At 43.5% G+C, this 23,097-nt stretch overlaps 1 protein-coding gene across 1 annotated transcript in view; it reads right to left on the bottom strand.

Moving 5' to 3' along the window:
• Nucleotides 1-22,811, bottom strand: part of LOC135509523 (phosphatidate cytidylyltransferase 1-like) — a 69,275-nt gene extending 46,464 nt beyond the window's left edge. The window contains exons 1-4 of the mRNA XM_064930299.1: nt 22,458-22,811; nt 10,863-11,008; nt 6,075-6,171; nt 894-991 (exon numbers count right to left, since the gene is read on the bottom strand). Of these exons, the coding sequence (XP_064786371.1) occupies nt 894-991; nt 6,075-6,171; nt 10,863-11,008; nt 22,458-22,517 (401 nt within the window). The 5' untranslated portion in view covers nt 22,518-22,811. The remainder of the gene's footprint in view (nt 1-893; nt 992-6,074; nt 6,172-10,862; nt 11,009-22,457) is intronic.
• Between the last annotated feature and the right edge of the window lie 286 nt (nt 22,812-23,097).

The raw sequence follows: 23,097 nt of genomic DNA, 5'->3' as shown, positions 1-23,097 counted from the left end.
AAGTGTAGATGGTATCCCTGTCTCCTGTCTGGTGATAAAGTGTAGATGGTATCCCTGTCTCCTGTCTGGTGATAAAGTGTAGATGGCATCCCTGTCTCCTGTCTGGTGATAAAGTGTAGATGGTATCCCTGTCTCCTGTCTGGTGATAAGGTGTAGATGGTATCCCTGTCTCCTGTCTGGTGATAAAGTGTAGATGGTATCCCTGTCTCCTGATAAAGTGTAGATGGTATCCCTGTCTCCTGTCTGGTGATAAAGTGTAGATGGTATCCCTGTCTCCTGATAAAGTGTAGATGGTATCCCTGTCTCCTGTCTGGTGATAAAGTGTAGATGGTATCCCTGTCTCCTGTCTGGTGATAAGGTGTAGATGGTATCCCTGTCTCCTGTCTGGTGATAAGGTGTAGATGGTATCCCTGTCTCCTGTCTGGTGATAAAGTGTAGATGGTATCCCTGTCTCCTGTCTGGTGATAAAGTGTAGATGGTATCCATGTCTCCTGTCTGGTGATAAAGTGTAGATGGTATCCCTGTCTCCTGCTGGTCATTCTACGTCCTCTAACCTAGCCTCAGGACAGTCACGCATATAATTAAAACCGGAAACAGTTGATGGCTCTCTATTTTTCAGAGACACAGAGACGAGAAAGGGGGGGGGCAGAGAGTAGCGAGAGGGGACAGAGAAGGGGGGGCCAGAGAGAAGAGAATCGAGAGGGGGGAGAGAGAGAAGGGGGGGGCAGAGAGGAGAGACAGAGACAGAGAGAGAAAAACGAGAGGGGGGAGAGAGAGAAGGGGGGCAGAGAGGAGAGACAGAGACCGAGAGAGAAAAACGAGAGGGGGGAGATAAGAGGGAGTGAAAAAAAAGGATAATCGAAACTGACAATAAAGATCTAGTCGGTCCTCACCAGCTGAGTGTCCTGAACCAGGGCAGCTCGTAGGAATGGTAGACTCTGTAGCCGATATCTATGATCTCCTGAAAACACTTGATCTGGATGGTCATCACCTACCAAGGAGAGAGAACGAGAGAGAAAGAGAGGGGTGGGGGGGTGAGAGCGGAGTTAGGACCAGTGTTTGGGGGGGTAACCCATATAAAATAATAACTTTTTTTGCGGTTACTTAAATAAATAATGTGGTAATATTACGAACTCCCCCTTTTTTAAGCGTTTAACTTCTGAAAATAACGTGAAGGTATCGGTCATGGTGTTTCCGTGATCTGATCTGGAGAATCCAGATTAAAATAGAAGAGGGTTGCTCATCTGATCTTTGCAGTTGATTGCTTTTGTGATAGCAAAGTCCACTGTAACTATCCAATAAATGAAGCGAGGCAATTAGCGTTTTGTAGTATCGATACATATGAGCTTAGTTGATTCCCACCAATATTTTCACGTTAAAATCGCCACTGCATATTAGTAGACTATCTTTGGTTCCTCCTACCTCTCTGGGAATAGGCGGGACGCTTGCGTCCCACTTGGCCAATCAATAGCCAGGGAAAATGCAGAGCGACAAATTCAAATAAAATACTATAAAAACCTAACTTTCATTAAATCACACATGTAAGATACCAAATTATAGCTACACTCGTTGTGAATCCAGCCAACACGATTCAAAAAGGCTTTTCGGCGAACGCATAAGATGCTATTATCTGATGATAGCACAACAGTAAACAAAGAGAGAGTAGCATATTTCAACCCTGCAGGAGCGACACTAAACGCAGAAATAAAAATATAATTCATGCCTTACCTTTGATGAGCTTCTTTTGTTGGCACTCCAATATGTCCCATCAACATCACAAATGGTAATTTTGTTAGATTAATTCCGCCGATATATATCCAAAATGTCCATTTATAAAGGCGCGTTTGATCCAGAAAAACACAGCTTCCAAATTGCGCAACGTCACTACAAAATATCTCAAAAGTTACCTGTAAACTTTGCCAAAACATTTCAAACTACTTTTGTAATACAACTTTAGGTATTTTTAAACCTTATTAATCGATCAAATTGAAGACGGGACTATCTGTGTTCAATTCAGGAAGACAAAAACTGACGCTACTTTTAGAGTCATAAGCCTCTCTCAAAAAGTACACTTCAAATGACACTCATTCAACATGGCCGTACTTCTTCATGACACAAAGGAATAACCTCAACCAATTTCTAAAGACTGGTGACTTCCAGTGGAAGCGGTGGGAACTGCAAACAAGTCCTTTAGAAATCTGGTTTTCCAATGAAAACGCATTGAATAGACAGTGACCTCAAAAAAAAAGTAATCGGAATGGTTTGTCCTCGGGGTTTTGCCTGCTAAATAAGTTCTGTTATACTCACAGACAAGATTCAAACAGTTTTAGAAACGTCAGAGTGTTGATTTAGTCTTCCATATTGACATTAGCAGAGAATTTAAAACCTTTTTTGTAATAACATAGTATATGGGATTGATTTTAAGAAATATTACGGTGTTTCAATTCCGAGAAAACCCAAACACTCAGGGTTGCCATCAGGATGGGATGGAAAATATGGCGCTGTACAACGTGACGGTCGGGAGAAGGCAACAGCATAAGAGGATTGGAGGATTCTAAATGGTGTGCCTTCATGAGACAATTTTGTTCCAATTTTTCTGTACTATCAGTGATATTCATTCCCATAGTAATTCGTTATGGATCCATAACTAAATCAACATATGCATTTTGAAAGAGTATTTTTGTCATTATTTTATTAATGAAAGCATAAAGATGCCGATGAAGAAATACAGTATATGCTTTTACAGTTGGATAATAAAGCATTCTGAAGATATAAGCCAACTGCATTTGTTTATTAGGCTACTGTGCAGTCTGACAAGTAAACATAGCCTACAATACATACTGTAGTAAACATAGGAAAGTGCAGAATTCCTTACATAAGGGAGACCGGGCCGTGTCTATACAAGAGAATGCGGGCACGCGGGAGACAGGGGTTCAATTCCTCGATGGGGAGGAAGGAGTAAGTTGTCCTTGTAAAAAACGATTTGTTCTTAACTGATTCCATATCTGTTATTTCATAGTTGTGATGTATTCACTATTATTCTACAATGTAGAAAATCGTTTAAAAAAAAAAGAAAAATCTTGGAATGAGTGGGTGTCCAAACTTTTGACTGGTACTTTCTCAATTAATTTGATTAATATTATGATGTTTCTATTCTATGACAAATGAAAATCCCTCTGTGTTTCTGTTAGGATTGAAGAGAAAATATGGCGCTGTACAACATGACGGTCAGCAGTACAGTACTGAGCTATTTAGCTGAAGAATCCCTGTGTCTTGTGAACAGGAGACCGGGGTTCAATTCCCCGACGGGGAGGGAGGAGTAGGATGTCCTTGTAAATAAGACTTTTGTCTTAACTGACTTGACTGGTTAAATAAAGATTGTACTAAGAGCATAACATTTCTGCACACTAATTTTCGAATTGTAGTCTAACCAATACCCAAATGGAGATGCTTGTCTCAGAGCAGTGCAAAACGGTGCTAAATAAGTTGTACGCCTTTTGCCTCAAACCTTATTGCTTCTAACTTCAATATGCTATTTAAATAAATAAGAACGACACCACTTTTAACATCACATTACTCAACAAGGATGAAACTCATTTCGCCTATGGTAGGCCTACAGTATATCTAAATATTATTTTTTTCGATGAGGGGAATCTCCGCCAATAATTACATTTAAAAGGATTGGAGGATTCCAAGGGGCATTTTCCATTAGATATTCTCACAGATCTTGAGGGAATTTTATATAATTCTAAATGAATTAATAATAAAAACGCTTTGTTAAAAAAGTACCAACATTTTGGAGATTTCATTTAACCTCTCTGGGCAACCCGACACGCTAGCGTCCCACCTTGCCAACAATAAATGCAAATGCACCACGCCAAATGCTAATAGCACTCGAAAAAAGTAGCCTGATATCTAACAGGTTTTTAACTTAGAGTGAGTGAGAATAAGTCCATTCTTGAACAGGGGGTGAGATATTTTCACTAATTTTACAATAAAGCCAGTTTGTTATTTTTGAATGATTTATTTCTGGAGAAACCAAACTTAAAATTGTTCAGCAGACATCACAGAACATTTCTGTTTCTCCATGCTTGTCTCAGAGAGGTGTTTCTGGGACCACATCGTTTCCTTCAAGGTAGGATTCTAGCAATATTTTTTTGTAACGTTTAGATGTATTTACATGTATATTTATATTATTGTACCTAATGTTGGCTGTTTGGCTAAATGTCTTTTTTCCTTCTCCAAATGCAGACAATGACCCAAAACATACTGCCGCCCGGGTTTGCATTGCAAATGAGGGCATAAACTGGGTCAAGACGTCAGAAGAGTAAGTAGACCTTTATGTAGTAAAATAAAGGTTAAATATAAATAAAAGACCTACAACACCTACGGTATGCCTACAGTATATCTATAAAAAAAAATCTAATCTCCACAGGAAGGTCTCCTGATATGAAACCAATCGAACTTGTTTGGCATCAACTGAAAACATTCATCCGTAACTCTGCCAAGCCGACAAGCTAAGATGAACTGGTCAAGGCCATCAAGATGTTATGGCTAGAGAAACTGACGATACAACAACTACATGGATCATCTCAGCAAGGTTTTACCTGGGGTCGTGGAGCTGGGTGGAAGTGCGACTAAAATGCAGTGTAATAAATAAACATCCGCATTTCAATGGCTTTTCTCGTTATTTTATTAACGAAAGTATGAAGATGTTGATGAAGAAACACTGTACTGATGTTCTGAGTTAGAAATGTAACACTTTAGAGGGCTTAAGCATTGAATACATTTGCAAGTTCAGGGATTTTCACTACAGTAGCCGGGCTACAAGAAGTCTATTGTCCTGCTAATAGGAAACATTAGCATGATGGGCTACACCTGCTACAGTACACTTGTGAAAAACAAGTGTTTGAAAACCTGTTTTCAAAATGCCTCCAGTTGTCCATCACTATTGTAAATAAAAAACAAAAACAAATTAGTGACATTGTGGTTACAATAAAGAACTTAAACAAGATGCTATCTACCTTTCCAATTACAGTTAGGGATTTATAAATGTGCGCTTTTCATTATTAGCTACATTTTTTTTTAGATCGAACATGCAGAATTTTTCCTTTAAATTGTTTTATGTAGGATGCAAAATGTTTGACCAGTTGCAATTGTAAGTAGGCTTAATAAAAAAATAAATCCTACTTCAATTAGGCTGTTAAGCCTCATAACTTAACTGGCTGAGGTAAGCTAATTTATAGGCTCAGAAGAAATAGACTCCAATTAAACTCTCTTAGTCAACTTAAAATGAAGATTATTGTTGAAATTAATTGCTCGACTGGTGTAGCTTCTCCATCTGTAAATTAATTCATTAAAAATCCTACAATGTAATTTTCTGGATTTTTTTTCTTCTCATTTCGTCTGTCATAGTTGAAGTGTACCTATGATGAAAATTGCAGGCCTCTCTTGTCTTTCTAAGTGGGAGAACTTGCACAATTGGTGGCTGACTAAATACTTTTTTGCCCCACTGTATATAGCTCAAGTTGGGGGGGGGGGGAGAGTTCACATCTAACTCAGGTTGGGGAAGGGGGGTTCACACCTAGCTCAAGATGGGAAGGGGGGGGGGGTTCACATCTAGCTCAGGTTGGGGAACATGAACATGTTGCTATAAAGCTACATACCACTACCATGAACAGGGTGTTATAAAGCTACATACCACTACCATGTACAGGGTGTTATAAAGCTACATACCACTACCATGAACAGGGTGTTATAAAGCTACATACCACTACCATGAACAGGGTGTTATAAAGCTACATACCACAACCATGAACAGGGTGTTATAAAGCTACATACCACAACCATGAACAGGGTGTTATAAAGCTACATACCACTACCATGAACATGTTATGAAGCCACGTACCACTACCATGAACATGGTGTTATAAAGCTACATACCACTACCATGAACAGGGTGTTATAAAGCTACATACCACTAACATGGTGTTATAAAGCTACATACAACTAACATGAACAGGGTGTTATAAAGCTACATACCACTACTATGAACATGTTATGAAGCCACGTACCACTACTATGAGCATGATAGGTCCCAGGTAGATCATCATGAAGAATCCTGATATCATGGCCATGGATAGAACCCCTCGTATACAGCAGTTCTTCCACCTGGAAAAAGACACACAGCACATCAATACACACAGCACATCGATACACACAGCACATCAATACACACAGCACATCAATACACACAGCACATCAATACACACAGACACATCAATACACACAGCACATCAATACACACAGCACATCAATACACACAGACACACAGCACATCAATACACACAGCACATCAATACACAGACACACAGCACATCAATACACAGACACACAGCACATCAATACACACAGCACATCAATACACACAGCACATCAATACACACAGACACACAGCACATCAATACACACAGACACATCAATACACACAGACACACAGCACATCAATACACACAGACACATCAATACACACGGCACATCAATACACACGGCACATCAATACACACGGCACATCAATACACACGGCACATCAATACACACAGCACATCAATACACACAGCACATCAATACACACAGACACACAGCACATCAAGACACACGGCACATCAATACACACAGACACACAGCACATCAATACACACAGACACATCAATACACACGGCACATCAATACACACGGCACATCAATACACACGGCACATCAATACACACAGCACATCAATACACAGAGCACATCAATACACACAGCACATCAATACACACAGACACACAGCACATCAAGACACACGGCACATCAATACACAGACACACAGCACATCAATACACACAGCACATCAATACACACAGACACACAGACACATCAATACACACAGCACATCAATACACACAGACACACAGCACATCAATACACACAGACACACAGACACATCGATACACACAGCACATCAATACACACAGACACATCGATACACACAGACACATCGATACACACAGCACATCGATACACACAGCACATCGATACACACAGCACATCGATACACACAGCACATCGATACACACAGCACATCGATACACACAGACACATCGATACACACAGACACATCAATACACACAGACACACAGACACATCAATACACACAGCACATCAATACACACAGACACACAGCACATCAATACACACAGACACACAGCACATCAATACACAGACACACAGCACATCAATACACACAGAACATCAATACACACAGACACATCAATACACACAGAACATCAATACACACAGACACATCAATACACACACACCCAGACACATCAATACACACAGACACATCAATACACACAGCACATCAATACACACAGCACATCAATACACACAGCACATCAATACACACAGACACACAGACACATCAATACACAGACACATCAATACACACAGACACATCAATACACACAGACACACAGCACATCGATACACACAGACACACAGCACATCGATACACACAGACACACAGACACATCAATACACAGACACATCAATACACACAGACACATCAATACACACAGCACATCAATACACACAGACACACAGCACATCAATACACACAGCACATCAATACACACAGACACACAGACACATCAATACACACAGACACATCAATACACACAGACACACAGCACATCAATACACACAGAACATCAATACACACAGACACATCAATACACACAGACACATCAATACACACAGACACACAGCACATCAATACACACAGACACATCAATACACACAGACACACAGCACATCAATACACACAGACACACAGCACATCAATACACACAGACACATCAATACACACAGACACACAGCACATCAATACACACAGCACATCAATACACACAGAACATCAATACACAGACACATCAATACACACAGCACATCAATACACACAGACACACAGCACATCAATACACACAGACACACAGCACATCAATACACACAGACACACAGCACATCAATACACACAGACACACAGCACAGCAATACACACAGCACAGCAATACACACAGCACAGCAATACACACAGCACAGCAATACACACAGCACAGCAATACACACAGCACAGCAATACACACAGACACACAGCACGTCAATACACACAGACACAAACATCAATACACACAGATACCCAGAAACATCAATGTAGGCCTGCATAAACCCCCAATATCTCACCACAGTCATTAAAAACAAAGCTATCCTGTTTTTACAGTTGAACAAAGGTATCGGTCACTGGATACCGACAGTGAGCTCCAACAGTATTGGGACATTGACCCATTTGTTGTTGTTTTGGCTCTGTACTCCAGCACTTTGGATTTAAAAATGACTATGAGGTTAAAGTGCAGACTGTCAGCTTTAATTTTAGGGTATTTTCATCCATATCGGCCGAATCGTTTATAAATTACAGTACTTCCTGTACATAGTAGTACCCCCATTTTAGGGGAGCAGAAGTATGGGACAAATTCCCTATAAGAATTGAATATGTTTCTATAAACACTTCTCTATTGATGTGGATGCTACCATGATTACGTATAATCCTGAATGAATCGTGAATAATGATGAACGAGAAAAATAGATGCACAAATATCATACCACAAAGACATGCTGACCAGGATATCATGGGGTACCAGGGTAGCCTAGTGGTTAGAGTGTAGAGGAGGCAGGGTAGCCTAGTGGTTAGAGCGTTGGATTAGTAACCGGAAGGTTGCAAGTTCAAACCCCCGAGCTGACAAGGTACAAATCTGTCGTTCTGCCCCTGAACAGGCAGTTAACCCACTGTTCCTAGGCCGTCATTGAAAATAAGAATTTGTTCTTAACTGACTTGCCTGGTTAAATAAAGATAAAATAAATAAATCATGTTTGTTTTTTTAGGAAAATGGGACTAAACTTTTGACTTCTTTAATACCTACTTCCACTAAGTCCACTAAAATGGAGGTACTACTGTACAAGGAACTACTGTAATTTCTAAACGGTTTACCCAATGTGGATGAAAATATCCTCAAATTAAAGCTGACACTTAATCCTCATTGTATCATTTCAAATCCAAAGTGCTGAGGTACAGAGCCAAACTGTCCCAATACTTTCTGGAGCTCATGAATGTTTGGTACATAAATCTAGACAGGCTAAATACACTTGACTGTAAACACGGGATAGGCATGCTTAAATCCAGGTATAAACTGTTGTACAGAGCCTGGGACACAAGCGTCACAGTTCCCCCAAGGAAACAAAGTGGCTTGCTGTGCTCCCGCCTTGCTGCCTCCACAATCCAATTCATGTACTATTCCTACCTCTTCCTCTCCCTCCCACCTCTCGTTACTCTACGATGCTGGACTAATGTGGTGTCCCTCCCGCCTCTCGTTACTCTACGATGCTGGACTAATGTGGTGTCCCTCCCGCCTCTCGTTACTCTACGATGCTGGACTAATGTGGTGTCCCTCCCGCCTCTCGTTACTCTACAATGCTGGACTAATGTGGTGTCCCTCCCGCCTCTCGTTACTCTACGATGCTGGACTAATGTGGTGTCCCTCCCGCCTCTCGTTACTCTACGATGCTGGACTAATGTGGTGTCCCTCCCACCTCTCGTTACTCTACAATGCTGGACTAAAGTGGTGTCCCTCCCACCTCTCGTTACTCTACAATGCTGGACTAATGTGGTGTCCCTCCCGCCTCTCGTTACTCTACGATGCTGGACTAATGTGGTGTCCCTCCCGCCTCTCGTTACTCTACGATGCTGGACTAATGTGGTGTCCCTCCCGCCTCTCGTTACTCTACAATGCTGGACTAATGTGGTGTCCCTCCCGCCTCTCGTTACTCTACGATGCTGGACTAATGTGGTGTCCCTCCCGCCTCTCGTTACTCTACGATGCTGGACTAATGTGGTGTCCCTCCCACCTCTCGTTACTCTACAATGCTGGACTAATGTGGTGTCCCTCCCACCTCTCGTTACTCTACAATGCTGGACTAATGTGGTGTCCCTCCCACCTCTCGTTACTCTACAATGCTGGACTAATGTGGTGTCCCTCCCACCTCTCGTTACTCTACAATGCTGGACTAATGTGGTGTCCCTCCCACCTCTCGTTACTCTACAATGCTGGACTAATGTGGTGTCCCTCCCACCTCTCGTTACTCTACAATGCTGGACTAATGTGGTGTCCCTCCCACCTCTCGTTACTCTACAATGCTGGTCTAATGTGGTGTCCCTCCCACCTCTCGTTACTCTACAATGCTGGTCTAATGTGGTGTCCCTCCCACCTCTCGTTACTCTACAATGCTGGACTAATGTGGTGTCCCTCCCACCTCTCGTTACTCTACAATGCTGGACTAATGTGGTGTCCCTCCCACCTCTCGTTACTCTAAAATGCTGGACTAATGTGGTGTCCCTCCCACCTCTCGTTACTCTACAATGCTGGACTAATGTGGTGTCCCTCCCACCTCTCGTTACTCTATAATGCTGGACTAATGTGGTGTCCCTCCCACCTCTCGTTACTCTACAATGCTGGACTAATGTGGTGTCCCTCCCACCTCTCGTTACTCTACAATGCTGGACTAATGTGGTGTCCCTCCCACCTCTCGTTACTCTACAATGCTGGACTAATGTGGTGTCCCTCCCACCTCTCGTTACTCTATAATGCTGGTCATGACCCAAAAGGTTATAATGTGTGTGTGGTTCAAAATGCATCTCCGTGTGGTTATTGTAGTGTGGAGTACAATCCCACCTCTCCCTCCAGTGAGGATGCTAATGTGTGTGTTACCTGGGGTTGAGGCCTTCCACGGCCTCTTTGAGGAACTGTGGAGTGTTGTCTGCTGTGGAGGGAGGAACGGATGGGGTGTCTGCTTTATATTCGCCGTCTCCTCCGGCCTCACCGGGCAGACCCAGTCTGTCCTCTCCATCTGCCTCCTAACGCACACACACACACACACACACACACCACACACACACACACACAAAAGGGAGAGAGAGCAAGTTAGACTAGAAATACTAGTGTGTCATCAACAAAGACAAAACGCAGGCATGAACTAAAGATACTAGTTTAGACTAGTCGTTCTGCAACAGTACTGGAGTATAGATCTAAAGATACTAGATTAGACTAGTCATTCTGCAACAGTACTGAAGTAAAGATCTAAAGATACTAGTTTAGACTAGTCGTTCTGCGACAGTAGTGGATTATAGATCTAAAGATACTAGATTAGACTAGTCATTCTGCAACAGTAGTGGAGTATAGATCTAAAGATACTAGATTAGACTAGTCATTCTGCAACAGTAGTGGAGTATAGGCTATTTCTGAAACATGGGAAGCAAGTGGGTCTCTCAATTCAATACAAGGGGCTTTATTGGCATGGGAAACATATGTTAACTTTGCCAAAGCAAGTGAAGTAGATAATATACAAAAGTGAAATAAACAATAAAAATGAATAGCAAACATTACAGTCACAGAAGTTCCAAAAGAATAAAGACATTTCAAATGTCATATTGTGTAAATATACAGTGTTGTAATGATGTGCAAATATTTAAAGTACAAAAGGGAAATTAACATAAATATGGGTTGTATTTATAATGGTGTTTGTTCCTCACTGGTTGCCCTTTTCTTGTGGCAAAAGGTCACTAATATTGCTGCTGTGATGGCACACTGTGGAATTTCACCCAGTAGATATGGGAGTTTATCAAAATTGGGTTTGTTTTCTAAATCTTTGTGGATCTGTGTAATCTGAGGGAAATATGTGTCTCTAACATGGTCATACATATGGCAGGAGGTTAGGAAGTGCAGCTCAGTTTCCACCTCATTTTGTGGACAGTGTGCACATAGCCTGTCTGCCTACGGCGGCCTTTCTCAATATTAAGGCTATGCTCACTGAGTACGTACATAGTCAAAGCTTTCCTGAAGTTTGGGTCAGTCACAGTGGTCAGGTATTCTGCCACTGTGTACCCTCTGTTTAGGGCCAAATAGCATTCCAGTTTGCTCTGTTTTTTTGTTAATCCTTTCCAATGTGTCAAGTAATTATCTTTTTGTTTTCTCATGATTTGATTGGGTCTAATTGTGTTTCTGTCCTGGGGCTCTGTGGGGTCTGTTTGTGTTTGTGAACAGAGCCCCAGGACCAGCTTGTTTAGGGGACTCTTCTCCAGGTTCATCTCTCTGTAGGTGATGGCTCTGTGGGGTCTGTTTGTGCTGGTGAACAGAGCCCCAGGACCAGCTTGCTTAGGGGACTCTTCTCCAGGTTCATCTCTCTGTAGGTGATGGCTTTGTTATGGAAGGTTTGGGAATCGTTTCCTTTCAGGTGGTTATGGAATTGAACGTCTCTTTTCTGGATTTAGATAATTAGTGGTTATCGGCCTAATTCTGCTCTGCATGCATTATTTGGTGCTCTACGTTGTACACAAATTATATTTTTGCAGAATTCTGCATGCAGAGTCCCATTTTGTGAATTCTTGGTTGGTGAGCGGACCAAATACCTCAAAACCATAAAGAGCAATGGGTTCAATAACTGATTCAAGTATTTTTAGCCAGATCCTAATTGGTATGTCAAATTTTATGTTCCTTTTGTTGGCATAGAATGCCCTTCTTGCCTTGTCTCTCAGCTCGTTCACAGCTTTGTGGAAGTTACCTGTGGTGCTGATGTTTAGGCCGAGGTAAATATAGTTGTGTGTGCTCTCGGACAACGGTGTCTAGATGGAATTTGTATTCGTGGTCCTGTCGACTGGACTTTTTTTGAACACCATTATTTACTGTCAGGGCCCAGGTCTGGCAGGGCCCAGGTCTGGCAGGGCCCAGGTCTGGCAGAATCTGTGGAGAAGATCTAATTGCTGCTGCAGGCCCTCCTTGGTTGGTGACAGAAGCACCAGATCATCAGCAAACAGTGCACAGGTATGCACAGGTATTCCTCTTGTCCAGATGGGTTAGGGCAGTGTGCTGTGTGGTTGAGATTGCATCGTCTGTGGACCTATTTGGGCAGTAAGCAAATTGGAGTGGGTCTAGGGTGTCAGGTAGGGTGGAGGTGATATGGTCCTTGACTAGTCTCTCAAAGCACTTCATGATGACGGAAGTGAGTGCTACGGGTGGTAGTCGTTTAGCTCAGTTACCTTAGCTTTCTTGGGAACAGGAACAATGGTGGCCCTCTTGAAGCATGTGGGAACAGCAGACTGGGATAGGGATTGATTGAATATGTCCGTAAACACACCAGCCAGCTGGTCTGCGCATGCTCTGAGGGCGCGGCTGGGGATGCCGTCTGGGCCTGCAGCCTTGCGAGGGTTAGCACGTTTAAATGTTTTACTCACCTTGGCTGCAGTGAAGGAGAGACCACATGTTTCCGTTGCAGGCCCTGTCAGTGGCACTGTATTGTCCTCAAAGCGGGCAAAAAAGTTATTTAGTCTGCCTGGGACCAAGACATCCTGGTCCGTGACTGGGCTGAATTTCTTCCTGTAGTCCGTGATTGACTGTAGACCCTGCCACATGCCTCTTGTGTCTGAGCCGTTGAATTGAGATTCTACTTTGTCTCTGTACTGACGCTTAGCTTGTTTGATAGCCTTGCGGAGGGAATAGCTGCACTGTTTGTATTCGGTCATGTTACCAGACACCTTGACCTGATTAAAAGCAGTGGTTCGCGCTTTCAGTTTCACGCGAATGCTGCCATCAATCCACGGTTTCTGGTTAGGGAATGTTTTAATCGTTGCTATGGGAACGACATCTTCAACGCACGTTCTAATGAACTCGCACACCGAATCAGCGTATTCGTCAATGTTGTTATCTGACGCAATACGAAACATGTCCCAGTCCACGTGATGGAAGCAGTCTTGGAGTGTGGAGTCAGCTTGGTCGGACCAGCGTTGGACAGACCTCAGCGTGGGAGCTTCTCGTTTCAGTTTCTGTCTGTAGGCAGGGATCAGCAAAATGGAGTCGTGGTCAGCTTTTCCGAAAGGGGGGCGGGGCAGGGCCTTATATGCGTCACGGAAGTTAGAGTAACAGTGAAACACCAAATAATTCATGCAGAGCAGAATTAGGCCGATAACCACTAATTATCTAAATCCAGAAAAGAGACGTTAAATTCTACAACCACTGAATAGGGAGTGATTCCCAAACCTTCCATAACAAAGCCATCACCTACAGAGAGATGAACCCGGAGAAGAGTATCCTAAGCAAGCTGGTCCTGGGGCTCTGTTCACAAACACAAATATACCCCACAGAGCCACAGGACAGAAATACAATTAGACCCAATCAAATCATGAGAAAACAAAAATATAATTATTTGACAAATTTGAATGAATTAACAAAAAAAAAAACAGAGCAAACTAGAATGCTATTTGGCCCTAAACAGAGAGTGCACAGCGGCAGAATACCTGACCACTGTGACTGACCCAAACTTCAGGAAAGCTTTGACTGTACGTACTCAGTGAGCATAGCCTTGCTATTGAGAAAGGCCGCCGTAGGCAGACATGGCTCTCAAGAGAAGACAGGCTATGTGCTCACTGCCCACAAAATGAGGTGGAAACTGAGCTGCACTTCCTAACCTCCTGCCCAATGTATGACCATATTAGAGAGACATATTTCCCTCAGATTACACAGATCCAAAGATTTAGAAAACAAACCCGATTTTGATAAACTCATATCTACTGGGTGAAATACCACAGTGTGTCATCACAGCAGCAATATTTGTGACCTTTTGCCACAAGAAAAGGGCAACCAGTGAAGAACAAACACTATTATAAATACAACCCATATTTATGCTATTTTCCCCTTTTGCACTTTAACTATTTGCACATCATTACAACACTGTATATTTACACAATATGACATTTGTAATGTCTTTATTCTTTTGGAACTTCTGTGAGTGTAATGTTTACTGTACATTTCACTTTTGTTTATTATCTACTTCACTTGCTTTGGCAATGTTAACATGCCAATAAAGCCCTTAACTTTAAAATGTTGAGAGAGCGCGAGCGAGACAAAGAGAGCAGTAGGACAGGTGATGAGCTAGGAAAATCCCCAACAGCCAGGGAAGAAACAGCCATGTGTGTGTGTGTGTGTGTGTGTGTATAAACAGTACACAGCCAAGACCATGCTACAGAAGCAGCAAGAGCACCATTCAGGAGGAAATTAATGAGAAGGAGAGCAGTGAGGTACACACACACACTGACCCCTGTCTCTATCCAGAGATTTAACAGTCACCCTGATGGTATCTGGCACCTCTCATCCTCTCTTTAAAAGCTTTGCAGAGGGACCATCCCTTCAAATTCTTTGCACCCCCCCCCCCCCCCTATTCAACCCTGGTCCCTTTAACTGCTTTGCAGAGGTGGCAGAAAACAGAGGCCCAGCTTGATTAGGGATTCATTCTCACTAGGGCAGCATACAGCCAAATGAACACGGACGAAAAAGTCAGGCCAACAAACATGCATTCTGTTCTGTTCTGCTTTGTAGTGCCAGGCCTAGCTGGAGTCTATTTTATCTACTGCTACTGAGGCTGGAGTCTATTTTATCTACTGCTGCTGAGGCTGGAGTCTAGTAAGCTACTGCTGCTGAGGCTGGAGTCTAGTAAGCTACTGCTGCTGCTGAGGCTGGAGTCTAGTAAGCTACTGCTGCTGCTGAGGCTGGAGTCTAGTAAGCTACTGCTGCTGCTGAGGCTGGAGTCTAGTAAGCTACTGCTGCTGCTGAGGCTGGAGTCTAGTAAGCTACTGCTGCTGCTGAGGCTGGAGTCTAGTAAGCTACTGCTGCTGCTGAGGCTGGAGTCTAGTAAGCTACTGCTGCTGCTGAGGCTGGAGTCTAGTAAGCTACTGCTGCTGCTGAGGCTGGAGTCTAGTAAGCTACTGCTGCTGCTGAGGCTGGAGTCTAGTAAGCTACTGCTGCTGCTGAGGCTGGAGTCTAGTAAGCTACTGCTGCTAAGGCTGGAGTCTAGTAAGCTACTGCTGCTAAGGCTGGAGTCTAGTAAGCTGCTACTGCTGCTGAGGCTGGAGTCTAGTAAGCTACTGCTGCTGAGGCTGGAGTCTAGTAAGCTGCTACTGCTGCTGAGGCTGGAGTCTAGTAAGCTACTGCTGCTGAGGCTAGAGTCTAGTAAGCTGCTGAGGCTGGAGTCTATTAAGCTGCTGCTGCTGAGGCTGGAGTCTAGTAAGCTACTGCTGCTGAGGCTGGAGTCTAGTAAGCTACTGCTGCTGAGGCTGGAGTCTAGTAAGCTACTGCTGCTGAGGCTGGAGTCTAGTAAGCTACTGCTGCTGAGGCTGGAGTCTAGTAAGCTACTGCTGCTGAGGCTGGAGACTAGTAAGCTACTGCTGCTGAGGCTGGAGACTAGTAAGCTACTGCTGCTGAGGCTGGAGTCTAGTAAGCTACTGCTGCTGAGGCTGGAGTCTAGTAAGCTACTGCTGCTGAGGCTGGAGTCTAGTAAGCTACTGCTGCTGCTGAGGCTGGAGTCTAGTAAGCTACTGCTGCTGCTGAGGCTGGAGTCTAGTAAGCTACTGCTGAGGCTGGAGTCTAGTAAGCTACTGCTGCTGCTGAGGCTGGAGCCTAGTAAGCTACTGCTGCTGCTGAGGCTGGAGCCTAGTAAGCTACTGCTTCTGCTGAGGCTGGAGCCTAGTAAGCTACTGCTACTGCTGAGGCTGGAGTCTAGTAAGCTACTGCTACTGCTGAGGCTGGAGTCTAGTAAGCTACTGCTGCTGCTGCTGAGGCTGGAGTCTAGTAAGCTACTGCTGCTGCTGAGGCTGGAGTCTAGTAAGCTACTGCTGCTGCTGAGGCTGGAGTCTAGTAAGCTACTGCTGCTGCTGAGGCTGGAGTCTAGTAAGCTACTGCTGCTGCTGAGGCTGGAGTCTAGTAAGCTACTGCTACTGCTGAGGCTGGAGTCTAGTAAGCTACTGCTGAGGCTGGAGTCTAGTAAGCTACTGCTACTGCTGAGGCTGGAGTCTAGTAAGCTACTGCTGCTGCTGAGGATGGAGTCTAGTAAGCTAATGCTGCTGCTGAGGATGGAGTCTAGTAAGCTACTGCTGCTGCTGAGGCTGGAGTCTAGTAAGCTACTGCTGCTGCTGAGGCTGGAGTCTAGTAAGCTACTGCTGCTGCTGAGGCTGGAGTCTAGTAAGCTACTGCTGCTGCTGAGGCTGGAGTCTAGTAAGCTACTGCTGAGGCTGGAGTCTAGTAAGCTACTGCTGCTGCTGAGGCTGGAGTCTAGTAAGCTACTGCTGCTGCTGAGGCTGGAGTCTAGTAAGCTACTGCTGCTGAGGCTGGAGTCTAGTAAGCTACTGCTGCTGCTGAGGCTGAGGCTGGAGTCTAGTAAGCTACTGCTGCGGCTCATTTTGTGCATGTATTCTCCTTGCTCAGGGGGTCCGGGATCCTCCCAGTGATCATTTTTATGTTGAAAGACCGAGAAGCTCAGTTCTGCTAACTTTTTCAAAAAGGTCATTCTACTCCAAAATGTGTGAAAGTAAAAATATACTGACACACTATATCATTCAATCTCCAGAAAGTAAAAACATATTGGTAACATATTCAGCAATGCATATAACAGGGCAGGGTAGCCTAGTGGTTAGAGCGTTGGACTAGTAATCGAAAGGTTGCAAGTTCAAATCCCCGAGCTGACAAGGTACAAATCTGTCGTTCTGCCCCTGAACAGGCAGTTAACCCACTGTTCCTAGGCCGTCATTGAAAATAAGAATTTGTTCTTAACTGACTTGCCTAGTTAAATAAAAGGTAAAATAAAAAAATTACTCCTGGTATTGAAACTTGGAAAAGGTGATAAAATATTAATCCCTAATTAATACTATTACTCAAACATCGCCTCTTGAGGGCCTAATTAACAAGTGTCAGCCAGGCTGAGAAAAGGCAAGCACAGTGCTGGCTGCTATGTATAGAAGTGAGAACAGATCCATTTTCCCTGATTTCGTACTAGCCTGGTCCTCGATGTAAGTCCTGTCTCGCCAATGGCCATAGGAAGCCAATTGATCTGCGACCAGGCTAGTATATCACTGCACGAGGGATCCATTACCAAGCTGTGTAGGTCCCACGAGCCCCACAGAACCTAAATCAGAGGACAGTCTAATAGACTGACAGTCCCATACAAGGTCAGGTACAGGAACAATGATTTACCTCCACTGTGACGAGGTAATCCATTTAACTCACGACTACACAACACAAGTCAAGGAGGTCAGTGTGTGTGTGTATGAACTTTTTCAACGAGCCGTGTTCCAAGTTCATACCTTAAGGCTTTGGGATTAGCTGACTGCCTACCACTCTATAGAACAGTTAGCTGCATGCCTGTATAGAACAGTTAGCTGCCTGCCTAACTATATAGAACAGTTAGCTGCCTGCCTAACTATATAGAACAGTTAGCTGCCTGCCAGCCTACCAATCTATAGAACAGTTAGTTGCCTGCCAGCCTACCAATCTATAGAACAGTTAGTTGCCTGCCAGCCTACCAATCTATCGAACAGTTAGCTGCCTGCCAGCCTACCAATCTATAGAACAGTTAGCTGCCTGCCAGTCTACCACTCTATAGAGCAGTTAGCTGCCTGCCTACCACTCTATAGAACAGTTAGCTGCCTGCCTACCACTCTATAGAACAGTTAGCTGCCTGCCTGCCAGCCTACCACACTATAGAACAGTTAGCTGCCTGCCAGCCTACCACTCTATAGAACAGTTAGCTACCTGCCTACCTCTAGAGAACAGGTAGCTGCCTGCCTACCACTATAGAACAGGTAACGCGTGTCTGCATGTCTGTAATAACCTCATAACAGCACATGTTCTGGGCCTCTTGTGGCAGCCTAATCTACATTGTGGGCTGCTTTCCGAACACCACTTTGGCACCATCTCTAAGACATTACACACAAATAACCAGAGTCCTATGCCATAGAGGACCATGTCCCAAATGACAGCCTATTTCCTATTAAAGCGCACTACTTCATACCAGAGTCCTATGGCATCTTATTTCCTATATATAGTATATATAGTGCCATTTGGGACACACTTTCCCAGAGCTAAATCAGGTCAGACGACATCATGTCATGCATCACTATTTCTGTTGTGTAATGAGCACCCACACACATAAAACCAGATAGAACCTTTGACAGACACGCCACACAAGTCCATAGTGGGCCAAGGAGAGGGAGTGGTCACGGTGAGCCATTGAAGCAGCAGAAAGTCCGGGGGGGGGGCACTAGGATAGCCCAGAGCCATATACAAATGTAGGCCGTGGCTGCGGATTCAACTCTAAAGTTCACGGGACCAAAAGATTGTGAGCTTCCTGAAGCTTCTGCACACGTGTCTCTGCTCGACTCCTAGAGAACAGTCTCTGCTCGACTCCTAGAGAACAGTCTCTGCTCGACTCCTAGAGAACAGTCTCTGCTCGACTCCTAGAGAACAGTCTCTGCTCGACTCCTAGAGAACAGTCTCTGCTCGACTCCTAGAGAACAGTCTCTGCTCGACTCCTAGAGAACAGTCTCTGCTCGACTCCTAGAGAACAGTCCCTGCTCGACTCCTAGAGAACAGTCTCTGCTCGACTCCTAGAGAACAGTCTCTGCTCGACTCCTAGAGAACAGTCTCTGCTCGACTCCTAGAGAACAGTCTCTGCTCGACTCCTAGAGAACAGTCTCTGCTCGACTCCTAGAGAACAGTCTCTGCTCGACTCCTAGAGAACAGTCTCTGCTCGACTCCTAGAGAACAGTCTCTGCTCGACTCCTAGAGAACAGTCTCTGCTCGACTCCTAGAGAACAGTCTCTGCTCGACTCCTAGAGAACAGTCTCTGCTCGACTCCTAGAGAACAGTCTCTGCTCGACTCCTAGAGAACAGTCTCTGCTCGACTCCTAGAGAACAGTCTCTGCTCGACTCCTAGAGAACAGTCTCTGCTCGACTTCTAGAGAACAGTCTCTGCTCGACTTCTAGAGAACAGTCTCTGCTCGACTCCTAGAGAACAGTCTCTTTACACAGTCTCTGCAAGAACACAACGATCACAGTACTCTACATAACAGAATATATCTCATAAACTTACTGTAAGTAAAAAAATTTTAAAAACACCGCATTCAACCGTGAATGGTAAATCTTTGCGTTTTTACTGGTGAAAACATCCATGCAGCATCATTCTGTATAGTAACCATTGGATCTCACTTTCATGTAGATTGTTACGTTATGGCTACCGATTGGTGCAGCGGTCTAAGGGGCGTCACTACAGTCCACGGTTCGAATCCGGGGCTGCATCACATCCGGCCGTGATGGGCGGCGACACACAATTGTCCCAGCGTTGTCCGTGGTAAGCCGTCATCGTAAATAAGACCTCTGAACTGACTTGCCTAGATAAATCAAAAATTCAATATGCCGTGTTGTGTTGACGTAACCTAAAGTGTGGTTTGGAACGATGTACATTGAACAAATTTTAGTGCCAGATGGTGTTTATTTTTTTTCCTAGTGGCGCTCGCTGTTGAGTGATTCGTACATGCGCAGAAGTTTCGGGAAGCTCTGGATCTTTCTGCCCAGCGGACTAAAGATTCAGAAAATCTGTACAATCTGTAATGTAGATCCTGATTGGGTTCCAAATGGCACCCTATTCCCTATAGTCCACTACTATTGATCAGGACCCAGAGGATGACTAGTGCATTAGAATATTTTGGTGGGTGTTGCTATTTGTACTATTTCACAATGTACAAGTGTGTATTATACGCATATGTGACTCAATGGTTGTTTTTTATTTTTTACATTGGATTTTTTTTAAAGTAGAGATTCAGAGCTAAAAAATGGTTCATCATACACAACAGTTGAGAAACAATAGGAGAGTAACTCTGCTTTGAAAGTTGTAAACTCACTTTGAGAAATTCGAATATATATATATCCCAACTCCTGAGACATGTTCGGAGTGAGGTCAGGGCCAAGGTGGGGGTCATTATCAATCTGTTGTTGTTATTTAAAATAGTTACCATGGTAATGTACGTCATGCTTTTTAATGGCCTGTCCGTTTAATTGCTACACAGAGACGCCTCAACCGTACCAACTGTGCACACCACCATGAAGGAAACGTAATGATTGTAACATCACAACGTTGTTGACATGTTGTTTACAATGCAGGCATACCATGTAGCATAGCTATTTCATAACTACCAAAGAGGTGGCTTTTTACACTTTACTATTCTTCATCATGTCTAACCATTATCAAGTCGGATTTTATTTTATTTTTAGAATTCATTTCAGTTAATAAAAATGTGGTCCTTTGTAGCTCAGTTGGTATAGCTTGTAACACCAGGGTAGTAGGTTTGATTCCAGCACACATTTATTTATTTAACCTTTTATTTAACAAGGCAAGTCAGTTAAGAACAAATTCTTATTTACAATGACTGTCTAGGAACAGTGGGTTAACTGGTCTAGGAACAGTGGGTTAACTGGTCTAATGGGTTAACTGGTCTAATGGGTTTACTGGTCTAATGGGTTTACTGGTCTAGGAACAGTGGGTTAACTGGTCTAGTGGGTTAACTGGTCTAGGAACAGTGGGTTAACTGGTCTAGTGGGTTAACTGGTCTAGGAACAGTGGGTTAACTGGTCTAGGAACAGTGGGTTAACTGCCTGTTCAGGGGAGGAATGACAGATTTGTACCTTGTCAGCTCGGGGAGTTGACCCAGCAACCAACACTATAAACACTAGGCTACTTGCCACCCCCATGACTAAGATGCTTTGGATAAAAGCTAAATGGAATATAATAATAATCATGTTATTAACTACATCCTAGACAAATTGCTCCTCATTTTATTAGACATTGTAAATGATTAGGAGCAAACCTTGACTAGATCCTCAAATCCACCCCAGGGGAGTCAGGCTATATATATATATATATATATATATTAGTATTTTACCTGTCAAACCAACAGCGTGATTGTCTTTCCAATGAAAAAGCAACTTACTCCTAAGCTTTGGGTCCAAGGCACAGAAAAAGAGCGTCCTATATATTATATTTTGGGGGGTGAAAGTAATTTAACATTTGGTTAGATCGTGTCAGACAAAGAGCAGATCTTTGTTTTGAAAGGCCATCTCTTTTTGACAACAGTCGGGTCACTAAGCTAGAGCACCGAGTCAGCTGGTTTGACAGGTTAGCCAGCAGCTCGATTATAGCATGTTAGCTAACAAATCATTACTCGTTATAACTAAATAAGACATTACTCGTTACAAATGGCACAATTTACCAGGGTTATACAGTTACTAAATCCCTATTTAATAACGTAACATTCACATAGTTATCTCGCGGAAAACTTAAGTTAGTTAACGTTGACTGAACATGAGCTACCTATAGCTAACTAAGCTAATTAGCGAGGAAGGAGATTAGCTAGTTACGACGTCCCTAGCAACGAAGGAGCACATTTCAGCACGAAAGAGATTCAAATGTTTTCTTAGTTTAGGTTTTCTCACCTTGTCACTAACGCTGTCGGGATCTCCTCCTTTTCCTCCTCTCTTCCTTACCTCCGTCATGTTTTCCTTATTTTCACTCAAGACACATAAAACAAATTGAGTCTGAAGACTCAACTAAAGCAGCTTGGAATTGAACCTCGTCGGCCCCCTTTGTAATCACACACGGGGTTATGAAGATCTTCAGGGGGGTTTAACCGTGAAATAAATGGTCGGTTTTTCCGATTCTGCAATGTGCTGTTATTTTGACACAACAGTACGCAGCCTCTCTACTAGTCTGAACCGAATGTGTTTGGTTTATTACCGCAGTTCTCGTTCGCCATCTCAGGTGTCTGAACCTGTGTGAAGTTAGACACTAAGGACTAGGCCACAATAGTGGGGATTTTACTGCTCGCCTTCAAAATAAATGTCCCATTTGGAAAGGGTTTTAAAAAGGTAACTACTCGTGGAATCATGCCATATTTGGACTAGATAATGCCAAACAAGGCTGGAATGTTTTTATAAAAATTAAACAAGTAAAAGTATAACTGTTTAAATTGCACTTTGGATGTATAGATTTCAGAATTGCATTGGGGGCATACTTGCATGCACTGGACAGTCTTACCAATGAAGAGTTTATACAAAAACTAGCGTCATAGCTAGT

This window comes from Oncorhynchus masou, chromosome 1 (genome assembly GCF_036934945.1).
Source record: "Oncorhynchus masou masou isolate Uvic2021 chromosome 1, UVic_Omas_1.1, whole genome shotgun sequence".
Taxonomy (NCBI): Eukaryota; Metazoa; Chordata; class Actinopteri; order Salmoniformes; family Salmonidae; genus Oncorhynchus; species Oncorhynchus masou.
This window is presented reverse-complemented; position numbering and strand designations above follow the sequence as displayed.